At 36.4% G+C, this 22,692-nt stretch overlaps 3 protein-coding genes across 5 annotated transcripts; 1 reads left to right on the top strand and 2 right to left on the bottom strand.

Moving 5' to 3' along the window:
* Positions 1–1,602: 1,602 nt before the first annotated feature.
* ccl44 (chemokine (C-C motif) ligand 44) lies at positions 1,603–7,524 on the bottom strand. 3 transcript variants are annotated; one of them, XM_053513466.1, is made up of 5 exons: positions 7,340–7,524; positions 6,638–6,767; positions 6,236–6,377; positions 3,544–3,596; positions 1,603–3,449 (listed from the first exon to the last, which is right to left on the bottom strand). In XM_053513466.1, exons 1-5 carry the CDS (start codon positions 7,416–7,418, stop codon positions 3,437–3,439), a joined length of 417 nt encoding a protein of 138 aa, XP_053369441.1. In that variant the 5' UTR covers positions 7,419–7,524; the 3' UTR covers positions 1,603–3,436. The 3 variants fall into 3 exon arrangements, with proteins under 3 accessions (XP_053369441.1, XP_053369442.1, XP_053369443.1); XM_053513467.1 differs by having other exon boundaries at positions 6,272–6,377; positions 7,340–7,514; XM_053513468.1 differs by lacking the exon at positions 3,544–3,596 and having other exon boundaries at positions 7,340–7,514.
* Positions 7,525–11,245: 3,721 nt separating this feature from the next.
* Positions 11,246–15,471, bottom strand: pole4 (polymerase (DNA-directed), epsilon 4, accessory subunit). The gene is made up of 4 exons (XM_053512629.1): positions 15,121–15,471; positions 12,756–12,840; positions 12,627–12,668; positions 11,246–11,508 (listed from the first exon to the last, which is right to left on the bottom strand). The coding sequence occupies exons 1-4, from the start codon at positions 15,358–15,360 to the stop codon at positions 11,495–11,497; spliced, it is 381 nt and encodes a 126-aa protein (XP_053368604.1). The 5' UTR covers positions 15,361–15,471; the 3' UTR covers positions 11,246–11,494.
* A 1,403-nt stretch (positions 15,472–16,874) lies between these two features.
* On the top strand, positions 16,875–22,130 carry LOC128543216 (serine/threonine-protein kinase NIM1). Its single transcript, XM_053513581.1, has 4 exons — positions 16,875–16,896; positions 18,549–18,842; positions 20,246–20,514; positions 21,234–22,130. Exons 1-4 carry the CDS (start codon positions 16,875–16,877, stop codon positions 21,972–21,974), a joined length of 1,326 nt encoding a protein of 441 aa, XP_053369556.1. The 3' UTR covers positions 21,975–22,130.
* The last annotated feature ends 562 nt before the right edge of the window (positions 22,131–22,692 follow it).

Raw genomic sequence — 22,692 nt, forward strand, 5'->3', positions numbered from 1 at the left:
GTTTAGCAACAATACTCAGGTAGGCTGTGGCATATGGTTCAGGGGCGAATAGTCTCTGGAAAAAAAATATATCCCTCGCACCATTACACCACCACCAGCAGCAGCCTAAACCATTGATAAAAGGCATGATGGATCCATGCTTTCATGTTTATGCCAAATTTTGACTTCATCATCCAAATATTGTAGCGGAACACGAGACTCATTCCAAGGGAAAAAAAATTTGAATCTTCTATTGTAAAATTCCGATGAGTGCGTGTAAATTTTGGCCTTAGTTTCCTTTTCTTAGCTGACAGGATTGGCACTCTGTATGCTTTTCTATGCTTTTCGACATACCTCGGTTGTAACGAGATGTTATTTCAGTTACTGTTACCTTTCTATCAGGGCAATTCTTCTCTTGACCTCTGGCATCGACAAGGCATTTTTGCTCCGAGAACTTCCATTTACTGGACGTTTACTCTATTTCAGACCATTCTCTATAAACCACAGAGACCATAAACGCTAGAGAAAACCCCAGTAGATCAGCAGTTTCAGAAATGCAGGTGCCAGTGGGGTTTGGCACCAACAACCATGAAAAAATCACTTAAATCACCTTTCACCATACTCTGCTGGTCAGTAAGAACTTTAGCAGATCGTCTTGACCACGTCTTAATGCCTGAATGCGTTGAGTTGCTGCCTTGTAATTGGTTAAAAAGGATATTAACACTACGTATACAGTGGAATTTTAGAAATGGATGTGTGTAAGCATGTGGCTGAGCTGTCCGTTAACCCTAGTGTATACTACTGTGATGATGATGATGATGTAGATTATCATTATTAAATGTTTATCCCTTATCTAGCAAGTTTGCCAGTAAATATGTATTTTAAAATACTTTTGTTGTTATGTTGGGGAACACTTGCAATATAAGTTAGTTCCTGTTATCACTAATGATACAGCAGCTGCAAACACTTATTCTTACACTTTAAGTTACAAGACTATCCTGAAGACATGCCAATGTGGAAAACATAATGCATAACAGCTTTACTTCTGACTGATTAGAAATGGACATTAGAAATATATTGGTCAAAGTAATAATAATGAGGTAAGAACGATCCAATTTTGTGCATACTACTCTCAAACTAAATAATTTTTTTTCACGTACAGTATATACAAAAAAAGTGTCCCACGTCTTGATCAATTTTCTCAGGGAGCCATTTTACGAGCGCCTGATCTTTTCTAGTTTAGCTTTCTCTTTTTTGTCTTTCTTAAATATAAAGGGCCAATATTTTTAAGCTGATATGTTGATATAAAGCACAATAAAGACCTCAGAAAACAGATGGAAAGGTGTGTGTGTGTGTGTGTGTGCCTGTGTGTTGATTGCTCTTGAGTTTTGTGCTCTGTATTGTACAATGCTGTAAATTGCTTTCCACTCCTGAGCACAATTGTGCTATTAAAATGTGAACACTGAAACAGCTCCTGATTAAGTTCAGCAGTGCAGTGTGCTTTAGTCCTCATACTGTACTGTACTGTTTCACACTTTAACGTCAAACACACACGAATCTGTGGGGTTTTTTTTATTATTATTTACATCCGCACTTTTGTAAAATGCACAGTGTCTTCAAATTTGATTTATGCAGTCATACAGATTTTTTTTTTTTTTTTTTTACATATCAAACTGTTTTATTAGTAGACTACAGCAAATGGAGGAAAAGCATAAAATGTGCAATACTACAAAAGTGTAGTATTAAATATAACGTGTAATTGTTGGACATGCTGTTACCAAAAATTAACCAACAGTTTCTGACCAATCAGATTTAAGAATTCAACAGAATTTATATTTTATGATTGTTGATATTTAGTATATTTTACTTATGCACTTTATTCCGATTGTCAATTTAATGTCTCAGTTTCTTAATTTATCTAAATACTATTAAATGGAAATGTGTACTATGTCAAAATACATTATCATATATAACTAAAAGAAGAGATGTTTATAATCATTTGAGGAACTGAATCATGCCAGTCTACACCAGTCAGCCATAACATTAAAACCAATCAGGGTTTGTGTTTCATGGCTCTGGTCCATCAGGGCATGGCTCCACTTGTTTGTCCAGCACATCACATGGGTGCTAAATCAGATTGGGATCTGGGGAGTTTGGAGGCTGCTTCAGTGGCCTTGGGCTCTTTGCATGCCAGGCCTCGTTCATGCACTAGGTTTCTTTTTCTACTGTCACAAGGACTTACTTTTTTCAGTAATTTGTACTGGCATTGGCTTTTCTTCAGGAGTTGGTGATCAGTGTTGTTCAGTTCACTTGGTGGTGGTGTTGGTGTTATGGCTGGTGGTTGTATACATGGTTTGTTGACTGTAAAGAGTCTAAAGGGAGATATTTTACTTATGGAGAGTAAAAAATGATTACTAGTAACTGTAAAGACATATTGTGTTATTTTTGAAAAAAGCCAAACCGCATGGTGTGGCCTTGTACATGTATTTGCATGCTGTTGGTTAATAAATAGATTTCTTTGTTTTTATTTAAAAAATCTGAAAGGTTGTTATTACCTGAACATTTTAATTTTTTTTGTGTCAGAACAATCAGCATCTAAATATGTAGTCGTGCAAAACCAATGATTTAAAATGGTCCATGTAATGCTGTGTGTAATGATATGCTTGAACATTTGCATTTAGTGCATATTTATTATATGCAGTAATCACTAGAAAGTCAGTCACTACACAGCACCAGGTGTAAATTAAGAATCTGTTTATCATAACAGTCTAAACAAGTATCAGGTTAAACAGACAACAAACAGTTATCAGGTTTTTAATCATTTGCAGAAACCAACATTCCTGACCATGTTAGTTATTTAGCATTAAATAAGTCTTAGTCATGAGCTTGCTGCACTTATGTTTTTTTTTTGTAATAATCAAACTTGTCCATTGTCACAGTTTCAAACCTGACTAATGCTATCCCTCTTCATCCTTCCAAAGTAAAACAATTATTGTGCCAACATTGCTTTTTATTTGTTAAAACATCTCTGCATGCATCATTTGTCTTTTTAAAATGACAAATAATTCCACCTTTTTTTTCAATAAAAATAATGCACACAGCATTTCTCCAACATTTCTTTATATATAAAAATTGATTGCATTACCATACATAATAGAATATTTATTTGCACTATGATTGAGCCAGGAACAGTCATGTCACTTTAACTCTATATAACAGCTTGTATAGCTTATAAGGTACACATATAATGTATATAGAGAAAGAACAAGCTTGAAGTACAGAGTTAAAAATAATACTTTGGCATATATAGATTAACAGTCAGTTTTTAAAGAGATCTAAAATATTACATATCTTAGATGGACAGCATACAGTTCTGTTTTGAAAGTTAGTGATGTACATACGTTCAAGGAGACAGGGACAGATGAAAAGGCTAAAGTGGCCAGTCAAATTCTCCCCATTATTTACTGGATCTGATGGAGATAAAAAGAAAAGAAAAAAACAGTAATAATGATAATGATCAATAAATTGCATTTATTATATAAAGTAATTTCAGTCACTGTATACCTGTTTGTAGGAAAAGCCTCCAGTGGAAAAGATCTACTGGAACCTTTGGGAATCTGCAAAGCAGTTTTAAATCTCAAGCAATTTTTCTGAACAACATGGTTCATCAAATTACCATATTCTACTCAAAGAAATTCAACTACTTGTTCATTTTAAGTAATTGCTTCCCCCTGGTCAGGATGATGATGAATCAGTAAATATATAAATTAATTTGCCTAATAAAAAGACTCAAATTTAGGAATTCGAGTAGAACTAAACGAATCATCAGTTATTTCTCATCCATGCTAACATGCGCAGAGATTCGTCAAGTGTATCTTGTAACTTGTATCTCTGGTGCTGAGAAAGTTATGATATTGATCAATCATTGGGTAATCAGATTTTAAAATGATACCTCATAATTAAGATACACGCAAAACAAAACATACTTCATATTTTTTACTTCATAGAATGACCAGAATTTTTTTTTTTATTTGACCAGAAAAATGACCAAAGCTCTGGAGTTTATTAAGTGTTCATTTTACACTTTTGTAGCTGTTCATGGAAACTCTCAATGAGAGTCCAAAGAAGTGTCAATGCAAGTGAAGGACGCCATCATTAGGCTGAAACAATCAAATAAACAAAAACAAACAAAAAGAACAGACCTATCGAAGAGATCGCAAACATTTAGAGTGAGCAGAGCAACATACAAAGGCTCTGAAGGCCACAGAAAGAACACTTAAAATGGATGATCACAGAATTCTTTACTTGTTAAAAAAAAAAACATTTTTGAAATCGAGTTAAGTCAAGAACACTCTTAAGGAGGTACAGCTTGATTGTCAAAGTCTACAATCAGCAGACGCCTTCATGAGTATAAATGTATGGCTTCTGGTGGAACTGGGTCAGTGGTGTTTCTTATGTTGTGACTGCTGACAGAAGTATCTGTAGTAGAGAAGTAGAGTTATACTTTCTGTCAGATGCAGTCAAACGGTGCAAAATTGTGAATGCAACACCATCCAGATGAATAATGGCTTAAAACTAAATCCATGCCAAGGAAATTGGGTGTTCTTGTGCAATTACTTTTGAGTTAAAAAAATGGCTGTAATTCATATATAGTAAAAGTAATCCTTTAGTAAACCTAGTAGTACATTTCAATCACATCTTTAAAAAATATAATAGAATTACATATAGTGTCACTGTCCAAATACTTATGGACCTGACTGTAAGCCTATATTCACACAACACCTGTCTAGATGATGCCCAATCATTGGACAGCTCTAAAAAAAAAAGTATTATAGCACCTACTGGACAAAAATTGAATCTGTAAAAATTACTAACAAAGGCTGATTGGGATAGAACGTCCACTACCCTTACACACTCCTCCAGTGGACAGAACAGTTAATGACATGGTTGTGGTTTATTTTACACCACATTGAGCACATTGGGTCTCCATGAGTCCATCAGGGTGCCCATGCTGACCTCTGTCCACTGCTTAAATCATTTACAATGGGCATGTAAGCATCTGGACCACATAAGCACTGGACCATAGAGCAATGGTGGAAGGTGATCTGGTCTCATGAGGCTCATGATCTTATGATGCTCTGGACAAGGTTCTGCTGGGATACCTTGTGTCCTGCCATTTATGTCATGGTTATTTTAAGGATAATGGATCAGGATAATGTCCAGCAATGTCCAGCATATCTTGGATTAATATCTGGGGAATTTTAAGGCCAAGTGATCAACTCTTTGTCATGATCCTTAATTTGTTCCTGAACAATTTTTGCAGTGTGTAAGACTGCATTATCCTGATAAAAGTACTTAAAAGGTCAGCAGCAAGGTTTAGGTAGGTGGACATGTTAAAATAACCATGACATAAATGGCAGGACACAAGGTGTCCCAGCAGAACCTTGTCCAGAGCATCATACTGCCTCATGAAATCAGATCACCTTCCACCATTGCTCCATGGTCCAGTGCTCATGTGGTCCAGATGCTTACATGCCCATTGTAAATGATTTAAGCAGTGGACAGAGGTCAGCATGGGCACCCTGATGGATTCAAAGCTACATGGCCCCATACACAACTGCATAGCACTGTATGTTCTGACATCTTTCTATCAGAGCCAGCATTCAATCTTTCAGCAGTTTGTACTACAGTAACTCTTCTGTGGGTTCAGACAAGCCAGGTTAGCCTTCACTTCCCCACTGTCAATCGGTCTTGAGCACCAATGACCCTGTGATACATCACTGAATACTGGAAATACCCCACAAGGCCTGTCAGTTGATTTCAAAGCCTTGGCTGATCAGCATATATCAAGTCAAGTGTACAGTAGTAAAAGTGTCAAGCATCTCAACTTAATTTGGTTTAAGGTTATACCATTAATAACGTCAGTCTGTCCCACTAGAATATATGGTTACAAATGGTTGGTTGGTACACTGTGATATTACTCATGCTATAATTTTATTGCACTTGCTGAATTTTATAAAAATAAGTTCTTGTGTCTAAAAGTCAGTCACATTTGTATCTCCAAAGAGTTGGTGTAGCTGCAGGTGTGCTACAGGCAAATAGGAGGTACAGTTGACTGGGGACTAGGATGGACTAATTGAACATGTGAAATCAGGCTCTTGCTTGGTTGGAATGAAAGCCTGCAGCGATAAGATTAAAGAATCCTAGACTATGTAATTAAAAGAAACATCCTGCTACAATGAGTCGAAAGACTCACATTTGACATGACAGGCAATTGTCTTTGTTGCAGAACCTGGGTGGACTTGTTGGCGTTTTCTCTCTGCCTCAGTTTCTTCAGCAATCTCTTCACTTTCCGGTCACTCGGGTCTGCACACTTCACCAACTTCTTAGTGTACAATCTGTCCAAATTAATACAAAGTCAGGCAAAGACAGCTTCAGTTTCTAGTTTTCATTTCATGCATAATGAAGGTTTAAATCAACACCAGCAAGACTAGCCCATTAAGAAAAGTGCTTGGATATTTGTTATCCAAACTAGGGTTCATTTTTGACTGACAACACTACAATTTATCATAGAAATATGACCCGCATGATATAAAAAAGGGCATAGTTTAATTTAGTTCCAGGTATGTGATTGTTTTAAGATGCCTGAAATACTTGCATGATGGCTTTTATGCTGCAGTCCGGCCCCTCGTTCTGCACCTCAAACTTGAGAACGTCTTTGGTCCGCACATTCTGCTCCGAGTACTGCATACAACACTGGACACTCCGCTGCATCTGAACACCGTTCCCTGCCGAAAAGCTCCCATTAATGTCATTAATTTTCAAAATGACAACAAACTTTCGGATGTAAATCTTTTTGAAACATTCTGGACTGTGCCATTCTTGACCTATATGCTTGCCAATGCATGGTCAAAAGAGGTATATAGGTCAAAAAAAAAAAAAAAAACATCGCTGGAGTGGACGCTTAAAATAACATTTAGTACATGGGTTGTGTTCTACAGCTATATGTTTTGTTACTGCTTAAGCATGACACAACATGGCTGACACAAATGACCTTCACATATATTCATGTATTTGCCCACTATTCATTATTTAATAGTATTATGCAACATTATGGCAAATATTGTAATGATTGAAAATGCAGAGCAAACAAAAACGAGCTGACGTGCAAGGTTCTTCCTGTGGCTGGCATAGTAACACAGAACAGCCTCTTTTCCTATCAGCACACATGGCTGATTTGCATCAAAAGCTTATTACACCAAATAGATAAGACACTATTCCTTTCCACCATGATCTGTCCCCTGTGCCAATTTTCGACATCCCATTAAGGCAAAAGTCCAGAACATCTCGAAGCTCTTACCTTCTAGATATCCTAAGAAAACAGTTGCAGAGAGCATGAAGACGGTCTGCAGCAACATGGTCAATCTTCTGCTTATCATAACCGACTGTTATCTGCTATCTTCTGGAGGTTATTTTTTTATTTATATATCTCTCCACTCACAGACTCCCTCCCTTTGCCTGCTGTCGTTTTCTCACATGCTAACACACCCACCTCCTCCTCGCTCTTCTTGTGTGTGTGATCCGCGCTCTGAGTCTTCTATGCAGACTCTTATAAGTGCTTCGTTCTGTAATAATGAAGATTTGCAGCTGTGTCTGAAGTGGAAGAATTACTTTTTTATCCTTTTACAATAAGAGGGTTTTTTTTTTTTTTTGGTAGAGTTTTAATGATAACCAGATGTTCAGCTTTACAGTATATGGCATATAATATACATATACAGTATAATTTGTTACTATGTTGGCATATGAGATGTTGTTAAGGCCATTTTTCCAAATTTAGCTCTAAATGTTTTTATAATAAAATAAAAAAAAACATAAAATGACATGTTTGCATAATGAATAAGTGTCTCGATGAAGGTTAATCCAGTTTGGCCATGTGAAAGGTTTCATATGACCAAACAGTACTTCATATACTGTAGACGGAAAGTGTATTCAATTTATAAACACCTTTCATGACTCCCAAATGTTACATTCATACAGAGAACCATACTGTTTACTTAAAAGAGTCATTTATCAAATTTCTGTAGAGGTTCCACTTCAATCTGTTGCAGGACAACACTCTATGGACACTTCAGAGAACTCCATATTTAACTGATTTAAAGGCAAAAAGGAGGAAAAAAAATCCACACATCAATATTTATTCAGTATTCATCATTTATGACAGCAAGATTTATAATAGCTTACAGTAGTTAAAATTTTATAGTGTTTTTTTTAAATAACCTTTTATTTAGTTGGATAGAAGTTGTGTCAACTAATAAACAAGGTAGGTACCTATTAACAATATACAAAGTTAAAATAGTTTTAAAAGGCTTTAAGCACAGTATGATGAGACTTTTTGGGTTTTGCAAAAAATCAATAGATAACTCTTCGCAGAGGCGGCCGGGTATCGGCATTGTGGACTCGCACCTCCAGGGTCAAGTGTTCGGGCCTCAGGTCTTTGCAAGTCTCCTGGGATAGGCTTCAGCGAAAAATAAGATTAAATGATGAATTAATTCACTTGTCAAGGACTTGATAGAGACGCATTTGTCCGTGGGAACTGTACATACAATCATTCACCAACATCACTTGCACATTAGAAGAACTCAGGGACATCACAGCACAGCCCTGACCGATCCGTTCCAGATGTGAAGCAGACACTCTGATCATGGTTCAGGTTTACTAAGAAACAAATTCTACTTTAATGTTATCCCAAGCACTAGTGAAACGCTGGGATAAGTGCATTCCTGTTTTGGTGGATTATATAGAGAAATAAAGATAGTTTTTACTCGCATAACTGTGTTCTGTTATCCTGCACAAAGTCCCAGTTTGACGAACACCCCTTGTACTTACCCTTGCACTTCTGAGAACCCCTTAAAGGGCATCCACTATGCAAATTCACTATTTGCATGTTCTCCCTGTGGACCTCAGTACCTTGTTTAAATAATCACTAAGATTTGGTGCATTTGGTGGGGAATAAGATGAAGGTAGTTTGAGGTATTAAATCATGCATTAATTAAGGAGTATTTCAGCTTAAGCATTAACAAAAAAAAGTTGTTGTGACTTTCGGCTGCTCCTGGCAAGGGGTTGCCACAGCAGACACTTGGTCCGCACATAAAAGCTTGTGAGCACCTGTAAGCCAAAGATGGTATAAAAATTTTCTCAAGTTACCAGTGAAGTAGACCCTCTTTAGCAACTAAGAAGCTAAACATTCAAAGAACCAATGAGGGACCCAAGAGTGCACTAATAATTACACCAAATTAATCAACACTAACTTAGGAAACACTGATTACAATCCAACAGGTCATTAAACATGTTATGTACTTTACTTACATTTAAATTGTTCAATACTTATAGTTGCATCTGAAATCATACTGCTTCATCTCATTTAAATGAAAACAACAATATGAAGTAAGTACTGAGTTGATCATGCGTTCATTTAATAAATAAAGGAATATACATTTAACTATTTAAAGTTTAGTGCATGGCAATAAAGACTGGACGAAACCCAAGAATTTTTTTTAATTATATCTTTAAAATAACAACAGAATTAAATTTGGTTTCAGATTTGTCGATGTTTGAACAAGTCATTCGATGCTTTGAGGAACACATACCTAAGGTCATGAAAAAAAAAAGTCTGTATGAAGTTAAGACCAAGATAAATACCAGGAATTCAGGCTGGAATTCTTTAGCTGTAAAAAAAAAAAACATTCCTTCTCATTTAAGCCAGTGTCCACAAAGGTATGCACATTTCCACTTTTCCACATTTTCTGCATACCTTTTTGGTAATTGTGAGATCAAATAAATAATTGAACATTGTGCAGACATAATTCTGCGTCATATTGACAGAAAGCGTCATCAAATCTCTATGAAGTTATAAAAATGACAATCATGAAGGATTTACAAAAGACTGACCAGAGAAACTCTGAGCAAAGATGTACAGTTTCAGTAAAGTGCAAATCCCTCCATTTAGCAAAAAAAAAAATTGTCAGATTGATGCAAGTCCTATTAATCAACTACTATAGAGGATGATGTTATTACTGTCCAACCTAAGAAGAACATGCACTGAATTTTCATTTTAACTAGGAAAAATCAAGACATTTACTGTAAAAATTGGGGACAAGGGAATGGCCTTTCAGGAGGACAGTTAACTCTTTTTACCACAGGACAAAAAAAATTGTACATGTGTTAGTGGTGCCTGGGTTTAGCATTTTATTTATTTATTAAGTATTGTTTCATATGAAAGTAGACATTCTGGGCTTTTAGTTATATATAAAAAAAATCAACATTGATTGATTTTTACTATGAAAAAAACTGCGAGTTGTGGTATCCACTTTGTATATCACTATAGCCTATCTCAGGGAACTCCAGGCACACGGAGGGCATATTCTGGATGCACTGCCATCCTATCACAGGGCGCAAGCGTACACCCACTGACCCACCAATCATTCAGGCAATTCGGAAATGACAGTCAGCCTACAACAAAAAACTTGGGATTCTGAGAAGAAACCAAAGTACCCAGTGGTAACTGAAACAAAATCATTACTGATTAAAAAAATCTATAAGGGGCTTTCAAGTCAAACTGGGACTTTAGATTGCGCAGAATAATAGACCTAAAAACCATCATTTTATTTCTATATATAATTCCCTGCTACGTATTGTTAATTTCACTAGCGCTTGGATCATCAAGTGTTCTCAGTACACCAGAACCATGATCAGACTGTCTGCTTCACGTCTAAAACACTGGCCTCCCAGGAACTCCTGTAATGTCCCAAACATGTAGTAATCTCTTTGAGTGAGGTCATGACTGAGGTTATGACAATAACTCCCAGCCGAGATCCTGTAATGTGCAAGTGTTGTTAGTGAATGATTGTGTGTACAGTTTCATATTGTGCGTACAGTTCCCACAAACAAATCCATCTCTTTTTCATATTAATGACAAGTTGTCCATCAATTATCAAGGATCAGGCGTTCCACTCTTCATGGAAACATTTACACTATTCTTATCACCGCACTGTGTTTAAAGTCTCCTGTTCATCGATTTTACACCTTTATAGGTGATAAATTTCATCTCAAGTCCCAGTTTGACTTGAACACTTCTCAAATGTTTTAGTTCTCTTTAAATTAATTCATCAACTTAGACAAACAGCACACTACTAATAACACAATACTCATACTACTACAAATAATAATAATAATAATAATAATAATAATAACAATAATAACAATAATATTTATAATAAACACATTTTATTTCAGCATTAAAATATTTGGCAAGAGCAAAGTACTATTCACAAATAAAACTGTCACTTTACAGACATATTTCAGACACAGGTATGTAAATATATTCTAAACTGTACATGTTCATACTTATAAAAAAAAAAAAAAACATCTGTCTTGAAAATACAGTTTCCCAGCCCAATACTGTACAAAAATAAACAAAATACCCATCTTTTCCTTATTAAAGGAAGGTGGGTGCAAGTTAGTCCAAGGTACCTAGGGAAAAAAAAAAAAAAGTACAAAAGCATGACATTTGTTATTGTATATCTATAACATTGACAGATTAATATGTAAAACACCTCCAGCTGGCACATAAACATTAAAACTAAATTAATACAAGTAACTGAATTTATAACCAAGTGTTCCTGTTCTTTAGTGGCCTTCATAGTTAACGATACATTGCACTGAAACCATAAATGCCCTTGTCCCGCTGTTGGCCACTTGGCACATCATTAAAAAGACAAGCACTAGCTGTCAGAAATAAAGTGCAAATAAAGTGCACAATTGTAGTAGAGTTCTCTGTGCCACTGAAACAATGGATAAAAGCAGCTTTTTTTGCTGCATGTTTAAAGACATCCGTGTTCATGTTTTTTTTTTTTTAAACATACGTACATCCCACTGAGTGATGGATGTGCATTGGGGTATTCAATAAACTGCATTAGTACTATGAAGTATTTATTTCCTGCTTATTTTGAAGGTTTTTTTATTGGGTATAACAGACTATAAAAAGTAACTTATACTTTGTGCTATTATAATCCTGCTTTAGGTGCTACTGCACTACTACTGTATCAGTGGACTCATCAAACTGGGATAAAAAAAAAAAAAAACTCACATGAGATCCTGTACCATTCCCTCACAGTGCCCCGTAACAGCATTCTAGGACACTTGCACTTATTTGGTACGAAACTAAGAATGTCCTGCATCCAGTTTGGAGAATTTGCATTCATGTCAACATGGACCACATATTTCCAACAACTAGTGAAATCCATGCCACAAACTGTAAGAAGAGGGGAGCACTACCCAGTATTAGTTCCCGATAACGTGCCTTATATCATCTAAAGCTATAAAATGATCCATACTGTGATGGACAAAATTTGGTCCATAATGCTCAGTCATTATATGAATATTGTTTCTGACCATCTACACTCATTTTAGACCACAAGTCAACCATTTTATAATGTCCTTAGCTGGTTTCATGGACCTAATGTTGTACGTGTTATTTCACAAGTTTACAAGTCCAGTATTTTTCCAGAATGTAAAAAATAAATCAGCAAACAAAAACACAATAGGTGTGTGCAAACTTTGGACTGGTACTGTATATTTTGCTTACTTACCCTCTAGAAATGCAAACTCATCTGCTGCCTCAATAGCATTGTCTGCCAAAAAGAGATACGATTTACTATAATGTGGGCATGTTTCAAAATCAGACTCAAAGTTACTAACCTTATACCGCTTTAACGTACCTAGATCTTTCCTCTGTAATGTTTTCCTTTTTCCTTGCTGTGCATAAAAAAGCGCATCCTTGGCGATCATTTCCACAAACAGCTCCTTCAAGAGTAACAGAAAATTGGAATATTCATCATTACTACTGGTTGGCCGAGTATTTAGATATTTATATTTAGAGGTATTGATATTTAGTACCTGCGACCCTGAATACAGGATAAAGCGGTATAGAAGATGAGTGAGTAAGTGATATTTAATATTTAGAGTCCCAAATTAAAAAATATTAATAACCACAGCCAGGGTCATCTGACATATCTAACTAGATCACACAGCCTCAATTTCTATATGTGTAGTAATTAAGCCATAGAAAAACTACCAAGATTATGCACACATATAGCTAAAAAGACTCACATTATCTGCAGGGTAGATAAATAGACAGAGCAACTTACCAACGGTGTGTAAAGCTTCTGTTCTCAACATCTAATCACTAATGAGGCCCATTAATTAATTGCTTTTGTATGATTTTATTATTAGTAAACTTACAAGCACTAAAATAGTTATTCCACCTAGGCCTGCACAATGTTTCTCCATGTGAATTAAGATAATGAGTCTCTCACAACGAATTTTTTCCTACCAAAAAATGTATTGCACTATTATTAACTAATAAATTTTAAAAACTCTGGTAACAAAAGTTGCTTTTTCTTTCTTATAGTGAATAATTTCAAAGCTGTTCAACACAATAAATAACTGATATTCAGCCAACTACAGAACTTCATCATCGCCTGCGTTAGTTTATATCTTATTTTTAGCTGTATAAGGTAAATGTCAGAGTTTGTTAGGTATTTTAAAATTACATGCATAACTTACATTATAGAATTTATTGATGTCTAAAATAAAAATTGTACACACCCGTCTCTGTTCAATGGAATGAGTAAGCGTATACTTGCTGCTAAATGCAAAAAAAAAACAGACGAAAAACTTAGCAATTTGACATGTGCATTGAGGGACAGAGAAAGCATTAAAACAGGTCGTCAGACTGTAACCCCCTCCCAGTTTCTGATTGGCTGGTACTGTCCCTTCTCTAGCCTCTGATTGACTAGAATTGAGCGAGCGAGCATCGTGGGCTTGCACTAATACTGGAACAATGTATACGAGGATGAGAGGTGAGGTGAGGGAAGTAAACAAGTTGCATGGCTAATCCTTTAGAATTAATATTGTTTTACACTGTGTGAGTGTGACTGATACAGCAATCTGGGATTGTTTTCAGTTATGAAATGGAATTCCTTTTGTGTGGTGATTCACGGATCACCACACTGATTCCAAAATCGATTTTTAAAAACTATTTTTACATTTCTAATTGAGATGAACTGGTCAGCCAGTGACCATAATTTGTTGGTTGTCACTTTGATTGGTCATGACCAGTGATTAGTCAATTAGCCTCGGATATAAACTATTCTGTACTAAGCGCAGAAGATTCCAAGTGGCGCAACAGGAACACATTTTTATAGTGTTATCAGAATAACACTATCACATGCTTTAAAACCCTCCAATCTGCCTTTTTATCCAAACTCAGAGTAAATTAGTCTCAACCCCACTCATTACACAAGCTGGTCACCAGGTTTAAATCACTGCGAGCGCAGTTGTTGTTAGTTGCAGCTCGCCACAGAGGATCATCTGATCCACACAGCAACTTGGCACGGGTTTGACCCTTCTTGGCACAATCCTCCCATTTTATCCAGGCTTGGGATCGACACTGTATCTAGTGGCTGGGGTTGGGGCAATAAACTGCAAGCACTAATTAGTCAAAAATCACATAAGTCAGAAGTCGCACACATCCACATTCTCGCAAGTAAAGTTGAGTTTAGAAATACTCATAAATTTCGTTTGTGCTCTTAAGCATTTTAGTAAATGCCTGGGTTTGCCGCGATTTCACATATACACACACATATAATATACAAATAAGAAGAAACTAGGCATATTAGTTCGTGACGTCACCGCGCGTAGAAACTGGTACCGCGCGTGCGTTAGCCGTTATCCACGATAAGACCGGACAACACGCGGAGAGCTCATTATCTGAATAATAATAATAATAAAAACGATAGTATAAAATCTTAAATACTATTTCAGCGCCTGAGTTAGCTTTCAAACAGTCATTTTTGCTGAGTTTCTAGCTCGTGCGACAAACCTGAGCAAGCTAACTTAGCTCGCTAGCACCACACAAAGTGTTTATTTGATGACAAGCTCGCCAGCTAGCCTACTTCTCACATGAATGTTGATTATTATCATTAAAAACATGCTACTAATTTGGGAAACTAACTAATATTAATGCTAATGTTTGATGTAAAAGTGAGCTAACCCGGTTATGTTGCAGTAATCCTGACTCACCGTGGCTTTAGCTATGATGAACACAGACTCCTGACTCGCCAGACTCACGTCCGGGTCAGCCTTCATCAGGGCTTTAATCCGGGACAGGGGTAATTTGGCGAGACGGTGCTGAGGGCCCGGGGCAGGCCCGGGGTGCTGCTGTGTGTGTTCCTCCTCGGCATCATGTCCCCGCGCTTCCTCTTCACTCCGCTCAAACTCCGGCTCCGAGGCAGGCACACTCACCGCTACTCCCGTGGCCATGAGTGCTGAATACTTACTCCAATAAGCACAAGAGGAAGCATGCGTTTTGAAACGTGTACTGAAAGCGCGCGATTTCTGTTCCACCAAATCACACTACAGACAGGAAGGGGCGGGGCTCATAACAGACGTCACGTCATGACTAAAGGGTTAGGGAGAAGGCTTTCCTGACAAACGTCTTATTTCTGGATTGTGTTGTTTTTTTATTTTCTGTTTGTCCAGCTCATTCTCTATCACCACGAGATGTTCTCAAGCCAGCTCTCAAGTTTTCTTGGGTCTGCCTCAGGACCTTCATCCACTCTGATGCGCCTCACACAGCTCCAGCAGGAGCCAGAAGAGTAAAACCCTGGAGAAAATCCATTACACACACACTAACCAGAACTCAGTACTGAACCTGGAACTGTGGCACTGTAAGGCAGCAACACAATCCCCTGTGCCACCGTGCCATCTTCATCATGTTGCAAAAACCTACACTTAGTTAGCCGTTATACCTTTGACATGACGGGGTTGAATCATTCTGACCACTAGATGATTCAATTAGATTTTTAAATTGATCTAAATGGGGTCAAGATTAGAACAAGATCAAGTGTCTAAAATAGATTTTCTTGAATAGTTTCCTTTTTGTTTATAAAACAAAATATTTTTAGAAACTCAGTGCCAGTTTTCTAGCTATTCATCCATGTGTTTGTTGTGTACGCATGATATCTTTTAGCTTCAGGGTCTGCTTACTACTCTCAGTTGTACATATTATGCCAATGTTCATATACCCAGTCAGTTGACACTTTCATGCTGTTCATTGCACAATTATTAGTATTGTATTATTAGTAGCACTGTTGTCACTTGGTCATACATACAGTTACATTTAAAAACATTATCATGTATATATCCACCCATTCATCCATTTAGGAACCTCTGTAGTCCAACTATGGATTGGGACCAATATATGTATTCCAATTTTTACAACCATGGTAGAAATAATCTGCATGTCTTTGGACTGTGGGAGGAAACTGGAGTAACTTAAGGAAGCTTACCAAGCACAGGGAGAACATGCAAACTTTATGCACATACACCCCAAGGCAGGAGTCGAACCCAGACACTTGAGGTGCAGGGTTATAGTGCTAACCACCCAGCCATCGTTCCGCCACACACACAACTCTCACAATTATACAGTGTCTGTATTTTAAAGGGTTTCATGGACATAAAATGTCAAAGTAACGTCACTACCTTTATTTCTGACTAAGGTATATAAGGGTATTATACACATTTATATTAGTATCTATTCTATTCCTGCAGGATTATGTTGTTTTATATCATTAACTGCATTCCTCACTGATTACACAGTTAAGGAGTTGGAGCAGCACATGGATAAGGCATGTCTGCAGCATTTTGACAGGCAGCAACAGCTCAGATATTAATACGTTCTCCTAATTGGATTAGCCACTAATGATCTGCAAAGGTTTAGAGATGCACACTGCTGTCTTTCTCAGTATAGACGTTTCTCTCATACAGAGAGTAAGATGAAGGACCCCCAACTGCCAGGTAAGTGTTAAATACATTTACTTTATATACTGGAGATCAATGAAGAATACAATCTAAATACTCAGTGCAGGTTAACTTCTTCTCTTCTTCTTCTGATTGATGATATTTGATGATTACCTTCATTTGTTTATTATTTATTATATATAATTTATTATTGTTTATTATATTATATATTTTTATATTTATAATATAGCATATGTTTGCTCTAAAAGTGTGGTTTTGGCATCTATGATTATTTTTATTGGACACATTTGTAAGGTCTCTGTTTATGTACTTTCTAAAGCCAAGTTTACTTTCTAAAAAAAAAAAAAAAGAAAGAAAAAAAAAACGATTTAAATAATTTAACCCAAATGATGCCCAGCATAAACTGTATCCAATACTAAGATTTTTTTGTTTCATAAATAAAATTTTGTTTTATTTTATTTTATTCAATTTGTAGATACCAGTTTATATAATGAGAATTAAACATTAAACGTCAACAAAATTAAAATAAAACTAACAGATTTGTTGAAATCTATTTTTAGACACAAAGCTAGTCCTTAATCTGTGATTCTATACCTGGCCTCTAATCTCAAACTCTTACAAAATCGTTTCCCTATCAGTGGCACTGCCTTGATCTCTCCAGGCTATCGAAAGCTAAAGCGATTAAGTTAGACGGGAAAGAACACTCTGTACTTCAAAAAGAAAACACTTAACATTACCAACAGGAAAATAAGAATGATCCAAAAAAAAAAAAAAAGTTTTTTTAAAATTATAATTTAACCTAGTTCTTAAAAATAGTAGAATGTTTGTCATTTATACACAAATTAATAATGTGGTATATAATTATATTATTAATTACCTCTTTTAAAATATTTAGTCATTCTTCATAAACCATGTCAAGAGCTGATTACAATGTGCTTTGCTGTTCTGTCCTCACCTTGCTGAGTAACTGTCTGGGAGATTTAACATGTGGTGTCTGCTCCATCGACATGGTCACGGTCATCCGTTGGGATCCAGACAGTCACTTATATGTAGAGGATCAATCAGCATTCAAGGTCTTCTCAGCCTTAAGCACTAAGATTTTGAGATCACATTAAAAAAAGTAAACCTACAGTCACACATTTATTGTGTAATAACTATTTACAGATTTGAACAAATTGTGAACAAAAGAGAATATCATGTACAACACATTACATCACTGGAGCATTCTACTAAGCATTGTTTTGGGCTGTTGTGATTTTAAACATTTGGCAATCTGGATATCATTGTGTGCTGAGACATAAATTAGACAAAAATATTACAGATATACAGTGTCCTCAAACTCACAGACATGTTTGTTGCTCGTATGATTAGCATGCACAGGATGACCTGTAAGAGTTTCAGACATGCTTAGTGTCTGGCACTAATAAGCAAAGTCATCCTTTTCCTTATTACAGCTTCTGTAATCTGAAGAAAAGTCTAAGCACATTTAATCACTTTTGTTTTTATTAGTGCTCTTGATCCATGTATTGTTAGTCTCTTTGTACTATTTCTAATCTGTGAATAAAAAGTTAATAGGTTGAACTATATATTATATATTCTATATAAGATGTATATTATTTAACTATTTTTGGATTTAACAATTAGATGGATTTTATCATAGAATTTTTCCTATTCTGATTCTTACCCAGGTTACGTGTTCTCGAAGGGATGTCCAAAGCGATATGAAGATAAAAAAAACAAAAACCAAACACTGATCAAGCCGACAAGATCTCCACTGCTGGTATCCAAAGCAGCAGCTATAACAGCAGAGCAACAATTGAAGCAAACAGCATTTGAGAGGGTTGTGTACGACATGTCCCATAATGAAGCGATCATCAGCGACATTATTCTTGGCAAAAGGATAGCCTTCTACGATCTCAGAGGGGAAATTGGCACTGGCAATTTCTCACATGTCAGACTTGGTGTTCACGCCTTAACTAAAGGTGAAACTCTTGTAACTACAGTACATACAATACTGTGCAAAATGTCATAACCCATGCCTTATTTCTTCATATTTTTCTTCCAAAGAGACAGAATTACTTGTATTTGTTTAATGTAATCTTGAGGAATAGTTCTCCATGCATCCTGAAGGACTTTTTTTTGTATTCTAATTTTTGCCAAGTTTTTGACTCTTAACTTCAGTCCAGTCCCTGTATCTGACCAGTTTCAGACAAATGTTTTTGTTTGCATCCTATGAATCATTAAAGCATCTAAAACATCTCATCTAAGGCATGAACCACTGATAAGCTGGTGCAGATGAAGATTGGGCAGTTGATTAGTATACTGGTGCTGCTGATTGCTGAGTGATTAGAACAGATGATAGGGGAAATGTGATTGCTTCTGAGGTTGTTACTGCCATATTGTTGTGTGCTGTCATATTGTTTTGATGCCAAAACCCGATGTTAGGTTTAGGGTTAGGGTTACCCTGAAGAGGTAGGTCTAAAAAGTGCTTAAAATTGGTTAAAATGCTTAAAAGGTAAATACTTCTAAAAATGGAACAGGCGAGAGGGGAAATGAGGCTGCTGCAGAGGTTGTATTGGTTGTAAAATTGAACATCCAATTTTAAAATTTTAAATCTTTAGGCACTTTGCAGCCTGTTACAGAAAAAAAACACATTTGTTCCCATTTCTTTAATTTAATCAACATAATATTTAAAAATTCTGTTCATTTCACGTAATATGAAGAAATGAGGAGTAGCTCAAGACATTTGCACGGTACTGTATATTAATAATATGCTATGTTACTATACATAAGCTCTAAAAAAAATCATGGTTCACTGTATACCCTGAAGAGCAATGCTTGTATAGGATTTTTGTGTTTTTCCTGTTCTCAGCAGTCTTAACAACTCATTAACCAATTAACAGTCATGTATGATGTTTTAAAGCAGAATCAAACCTTACAATGTGCAGTGCAAGACACCATAAAAACTCACCACAGGGCACTACATAAAAATCATTGTATAGTGTAATTATAACTGTATATGCCAGTAGCCATAGCTGATCTATTCATATAAACATCATGTCCATCATGGCTCTTTTTCTCTGATATTCTGATGGAAATGTTATGTTTGGATCATTCATATACTGATGTTTTTCTGATATCCTGAAGGAAATCTGGGGTATTTGTATGGTGGCTTTATATTTGTCTGCAAACCTTTCCTAGGAATATTATTTAAAGACTTGAGTTACATACTGTAGATGCCAGTTATATTATATAATAGAGCTTATTCTATTTCCATGACCCCCTATAGCCAGCTTACGTATAATACACTTTTTATTTTACATTTATTTATAGAACAATTTACTTGTCCTCTTGGTTGATGTGTTCTCTGCTGTCCTCTTCCCAGAGCGCGTTGCGATCAAGATTCTTAATAAAAGGCGCTTGGACAAGAAGACACCAATGTTCTTTGCTTCTGAAATCTCTTGCTTGCAAAGACTGTCCCATCCAAACATTGTGCGTCTTTATGAGGTGATAGAAACACGTAAACAGCTTTACTTGGTTATGGAGTATGGAAGTGGAGGAGACCTCTTTTCACGTATCAGCGCAAGGGGACGGCTGTCGGATCTGGAGAGCAAGCTCATGTTTGCACAGATCATTTCTGCTGTCAAATACATGGTGAGACATTTCCTACATTTAAGCTGATCTAAGATACAAAATTAGTTAGTGATGAAAGCAGTCCTAAATTTATAGTAATATACATCGATAAGAAGTATTTCCTCTTACAGATTATATTATGATGACACTTTCAGCCCTCCCATTTCTTCATATTAAATTAAATGATGTAGATTAAAGTAAAGAAATGGGAATAAATATTTTACTGCAATAGGCTGCAAATTGCCTAAAGATACAATTAAAAAATGGTTGTTTATGTAACAACCTCAGCAGCAACCTCATTTCCCCTCTCGCCAGTTCCGACCATTCAGCATTGAGCATCAGCTGATCAACTGTTATCATCTGCACCTGTTTGTCACCACTTTATGCCTTATGTTAGATGTTTTTTATGTTTGGATCATACATAGTTCACCATGTGGCTAAAGACCAAACAAAAAAAAACATTCCTTTGAAACTGGTCACATAGAGGGACTGGTCAAAAACTTGGCAAAAATGAGAGTAAAATAAGTTCTCCAGGAAGACTGAAGAACTATTCCTCAAAAATACATTACAAAGAGATGAAGGTCTGGCTGTTTTGTAAGCAAAATATTAAGAAAAGAGGGATGGCTTAAGACTTTTGCACAGTACTATATGTGTCTGACATAGTAGCTATCCTTAAAAACATTAGACAACATAATTAGAGGAAATTACAATAACTCCTTTTTTTTTGTCTACCATTCCAGCATGAGAGCAATATCGTTCATCGTGACCTAAAGGCTGAAAACATTTTCTACACTACCAGCTACTGCATCAAGATAGGTGATTTTGGTTTCAGCACTGTAAGTGGCCCAAGTGACATCCTGACCACATTTTGTGGCTCTCCTCCTTACGCGGCACCAGAGCTGTTTAGAGAGAAAGGCTACGTGGGCCGTTACGTAGACATCTGGGCACTAGGTGTTTTGCTGTACTTCATGGTGACCGCTACCATGCCATTCAACGCTGACAACCTGGGTCGTCTAAAGCGCTGCATCTTGCAAGGCATCTACACCATCCCGCAGTACGTCCCTGAGCCCTGCCAGCAGACCATTAAGGGTATGCTAAGGCCTGTTCCTCCAGACCGCAGCAGCATTTCCCAGATAATAAGCTGTTCCTGGATGAGTGGCATTGACTACCCGAAGCCTTTTCCTTGCCTCAGCCTTACACCTGGTCACCTGGTTAAGTCCTCCCAGGGCCTGTGTGCTGAGGATGAGGCAGTCAAGTTAGCGTTGGAAGACTTGGGAATCAGCAGCATGCATCTGGAGAATAACCCTTGCATAGACTTGTGTAATCCCATCACGGGGACATATCGTATTTTGCATCATGGCATCCAGAAAAGGAAATTGGTAGAGACTGTGGGATATTCAGCACTGAATCCCGAAGATTTATGTGACAGGAAGCAATGGAACAGAAAGTCTGAGGCGTCCACTGTTTGTACAGTGCTGTAAAGAGCAGATTGACGATACTTGTATAGCACACAGGACAATATCAGAATTGTCTTTATCTCCTAACACGGTTTAAGGGTACTACTTTAGTGCGTATTGCATTGCATATAAATAATCCAATTGTAGTATAGGGTAATGCATTGAGGGGTACTGTTAAAGAAATGCATTTTTATAACTTATATGTAAATATGTAACTGATTTGCTCATGTGATGTAATAAAGATACTGTGTAAAATATTAAATACTTGTTTGTGTCTCAGAGTTTTCTCCTTTTAACCCTAAAACTTGTAATATACCAAGCTAATGCATGTTACTTAATGGTATTTCCACGAGATTAACCTGAATGTCACTTAGTGGTTACAAAGCCTGGAAACAGTTAAAAAGATAAAGTTAACACTGCTTAAAGTGTTATACTAGAGGCTTAAGACGAGCGACTGACGCAAGGTTTTAATCACCATAATTGTCCTTCAATGCAAATTAGGTTTTTGTTCTTTTTTTGGCATCAGATTATGTATCATTTTTCCTAGACATTGATGTTAATTTATCTATCTGGTATTCATTTAAACATTTTCATTTACCTTATAACCTAATAAATTATTTCCTCTTGGCCTGGTATTTGGATTTAGATAAATATCACATTAGTTTTAATGCATTTTTATAATATATCATACTGTAATAATGTATATTTAATAAGTACAAATATATAAATTATAAATCAAATA

This window comes from Clarias gariepinus, chromosome 15, assembly GCF_024256425.1.
Source record: "Clarias gariepinus isolate MV-2021 ecotype Netherlands chromosome 15, CGAR_prim_01v2, whole genome shotgun sequence".
Classification (NCBI taxonomy): Eukaryota; Metazoa; Chordata; class Actinopteri; order Siluriformes; family Clariidae; genus Clarias; species Clarias gariepinus.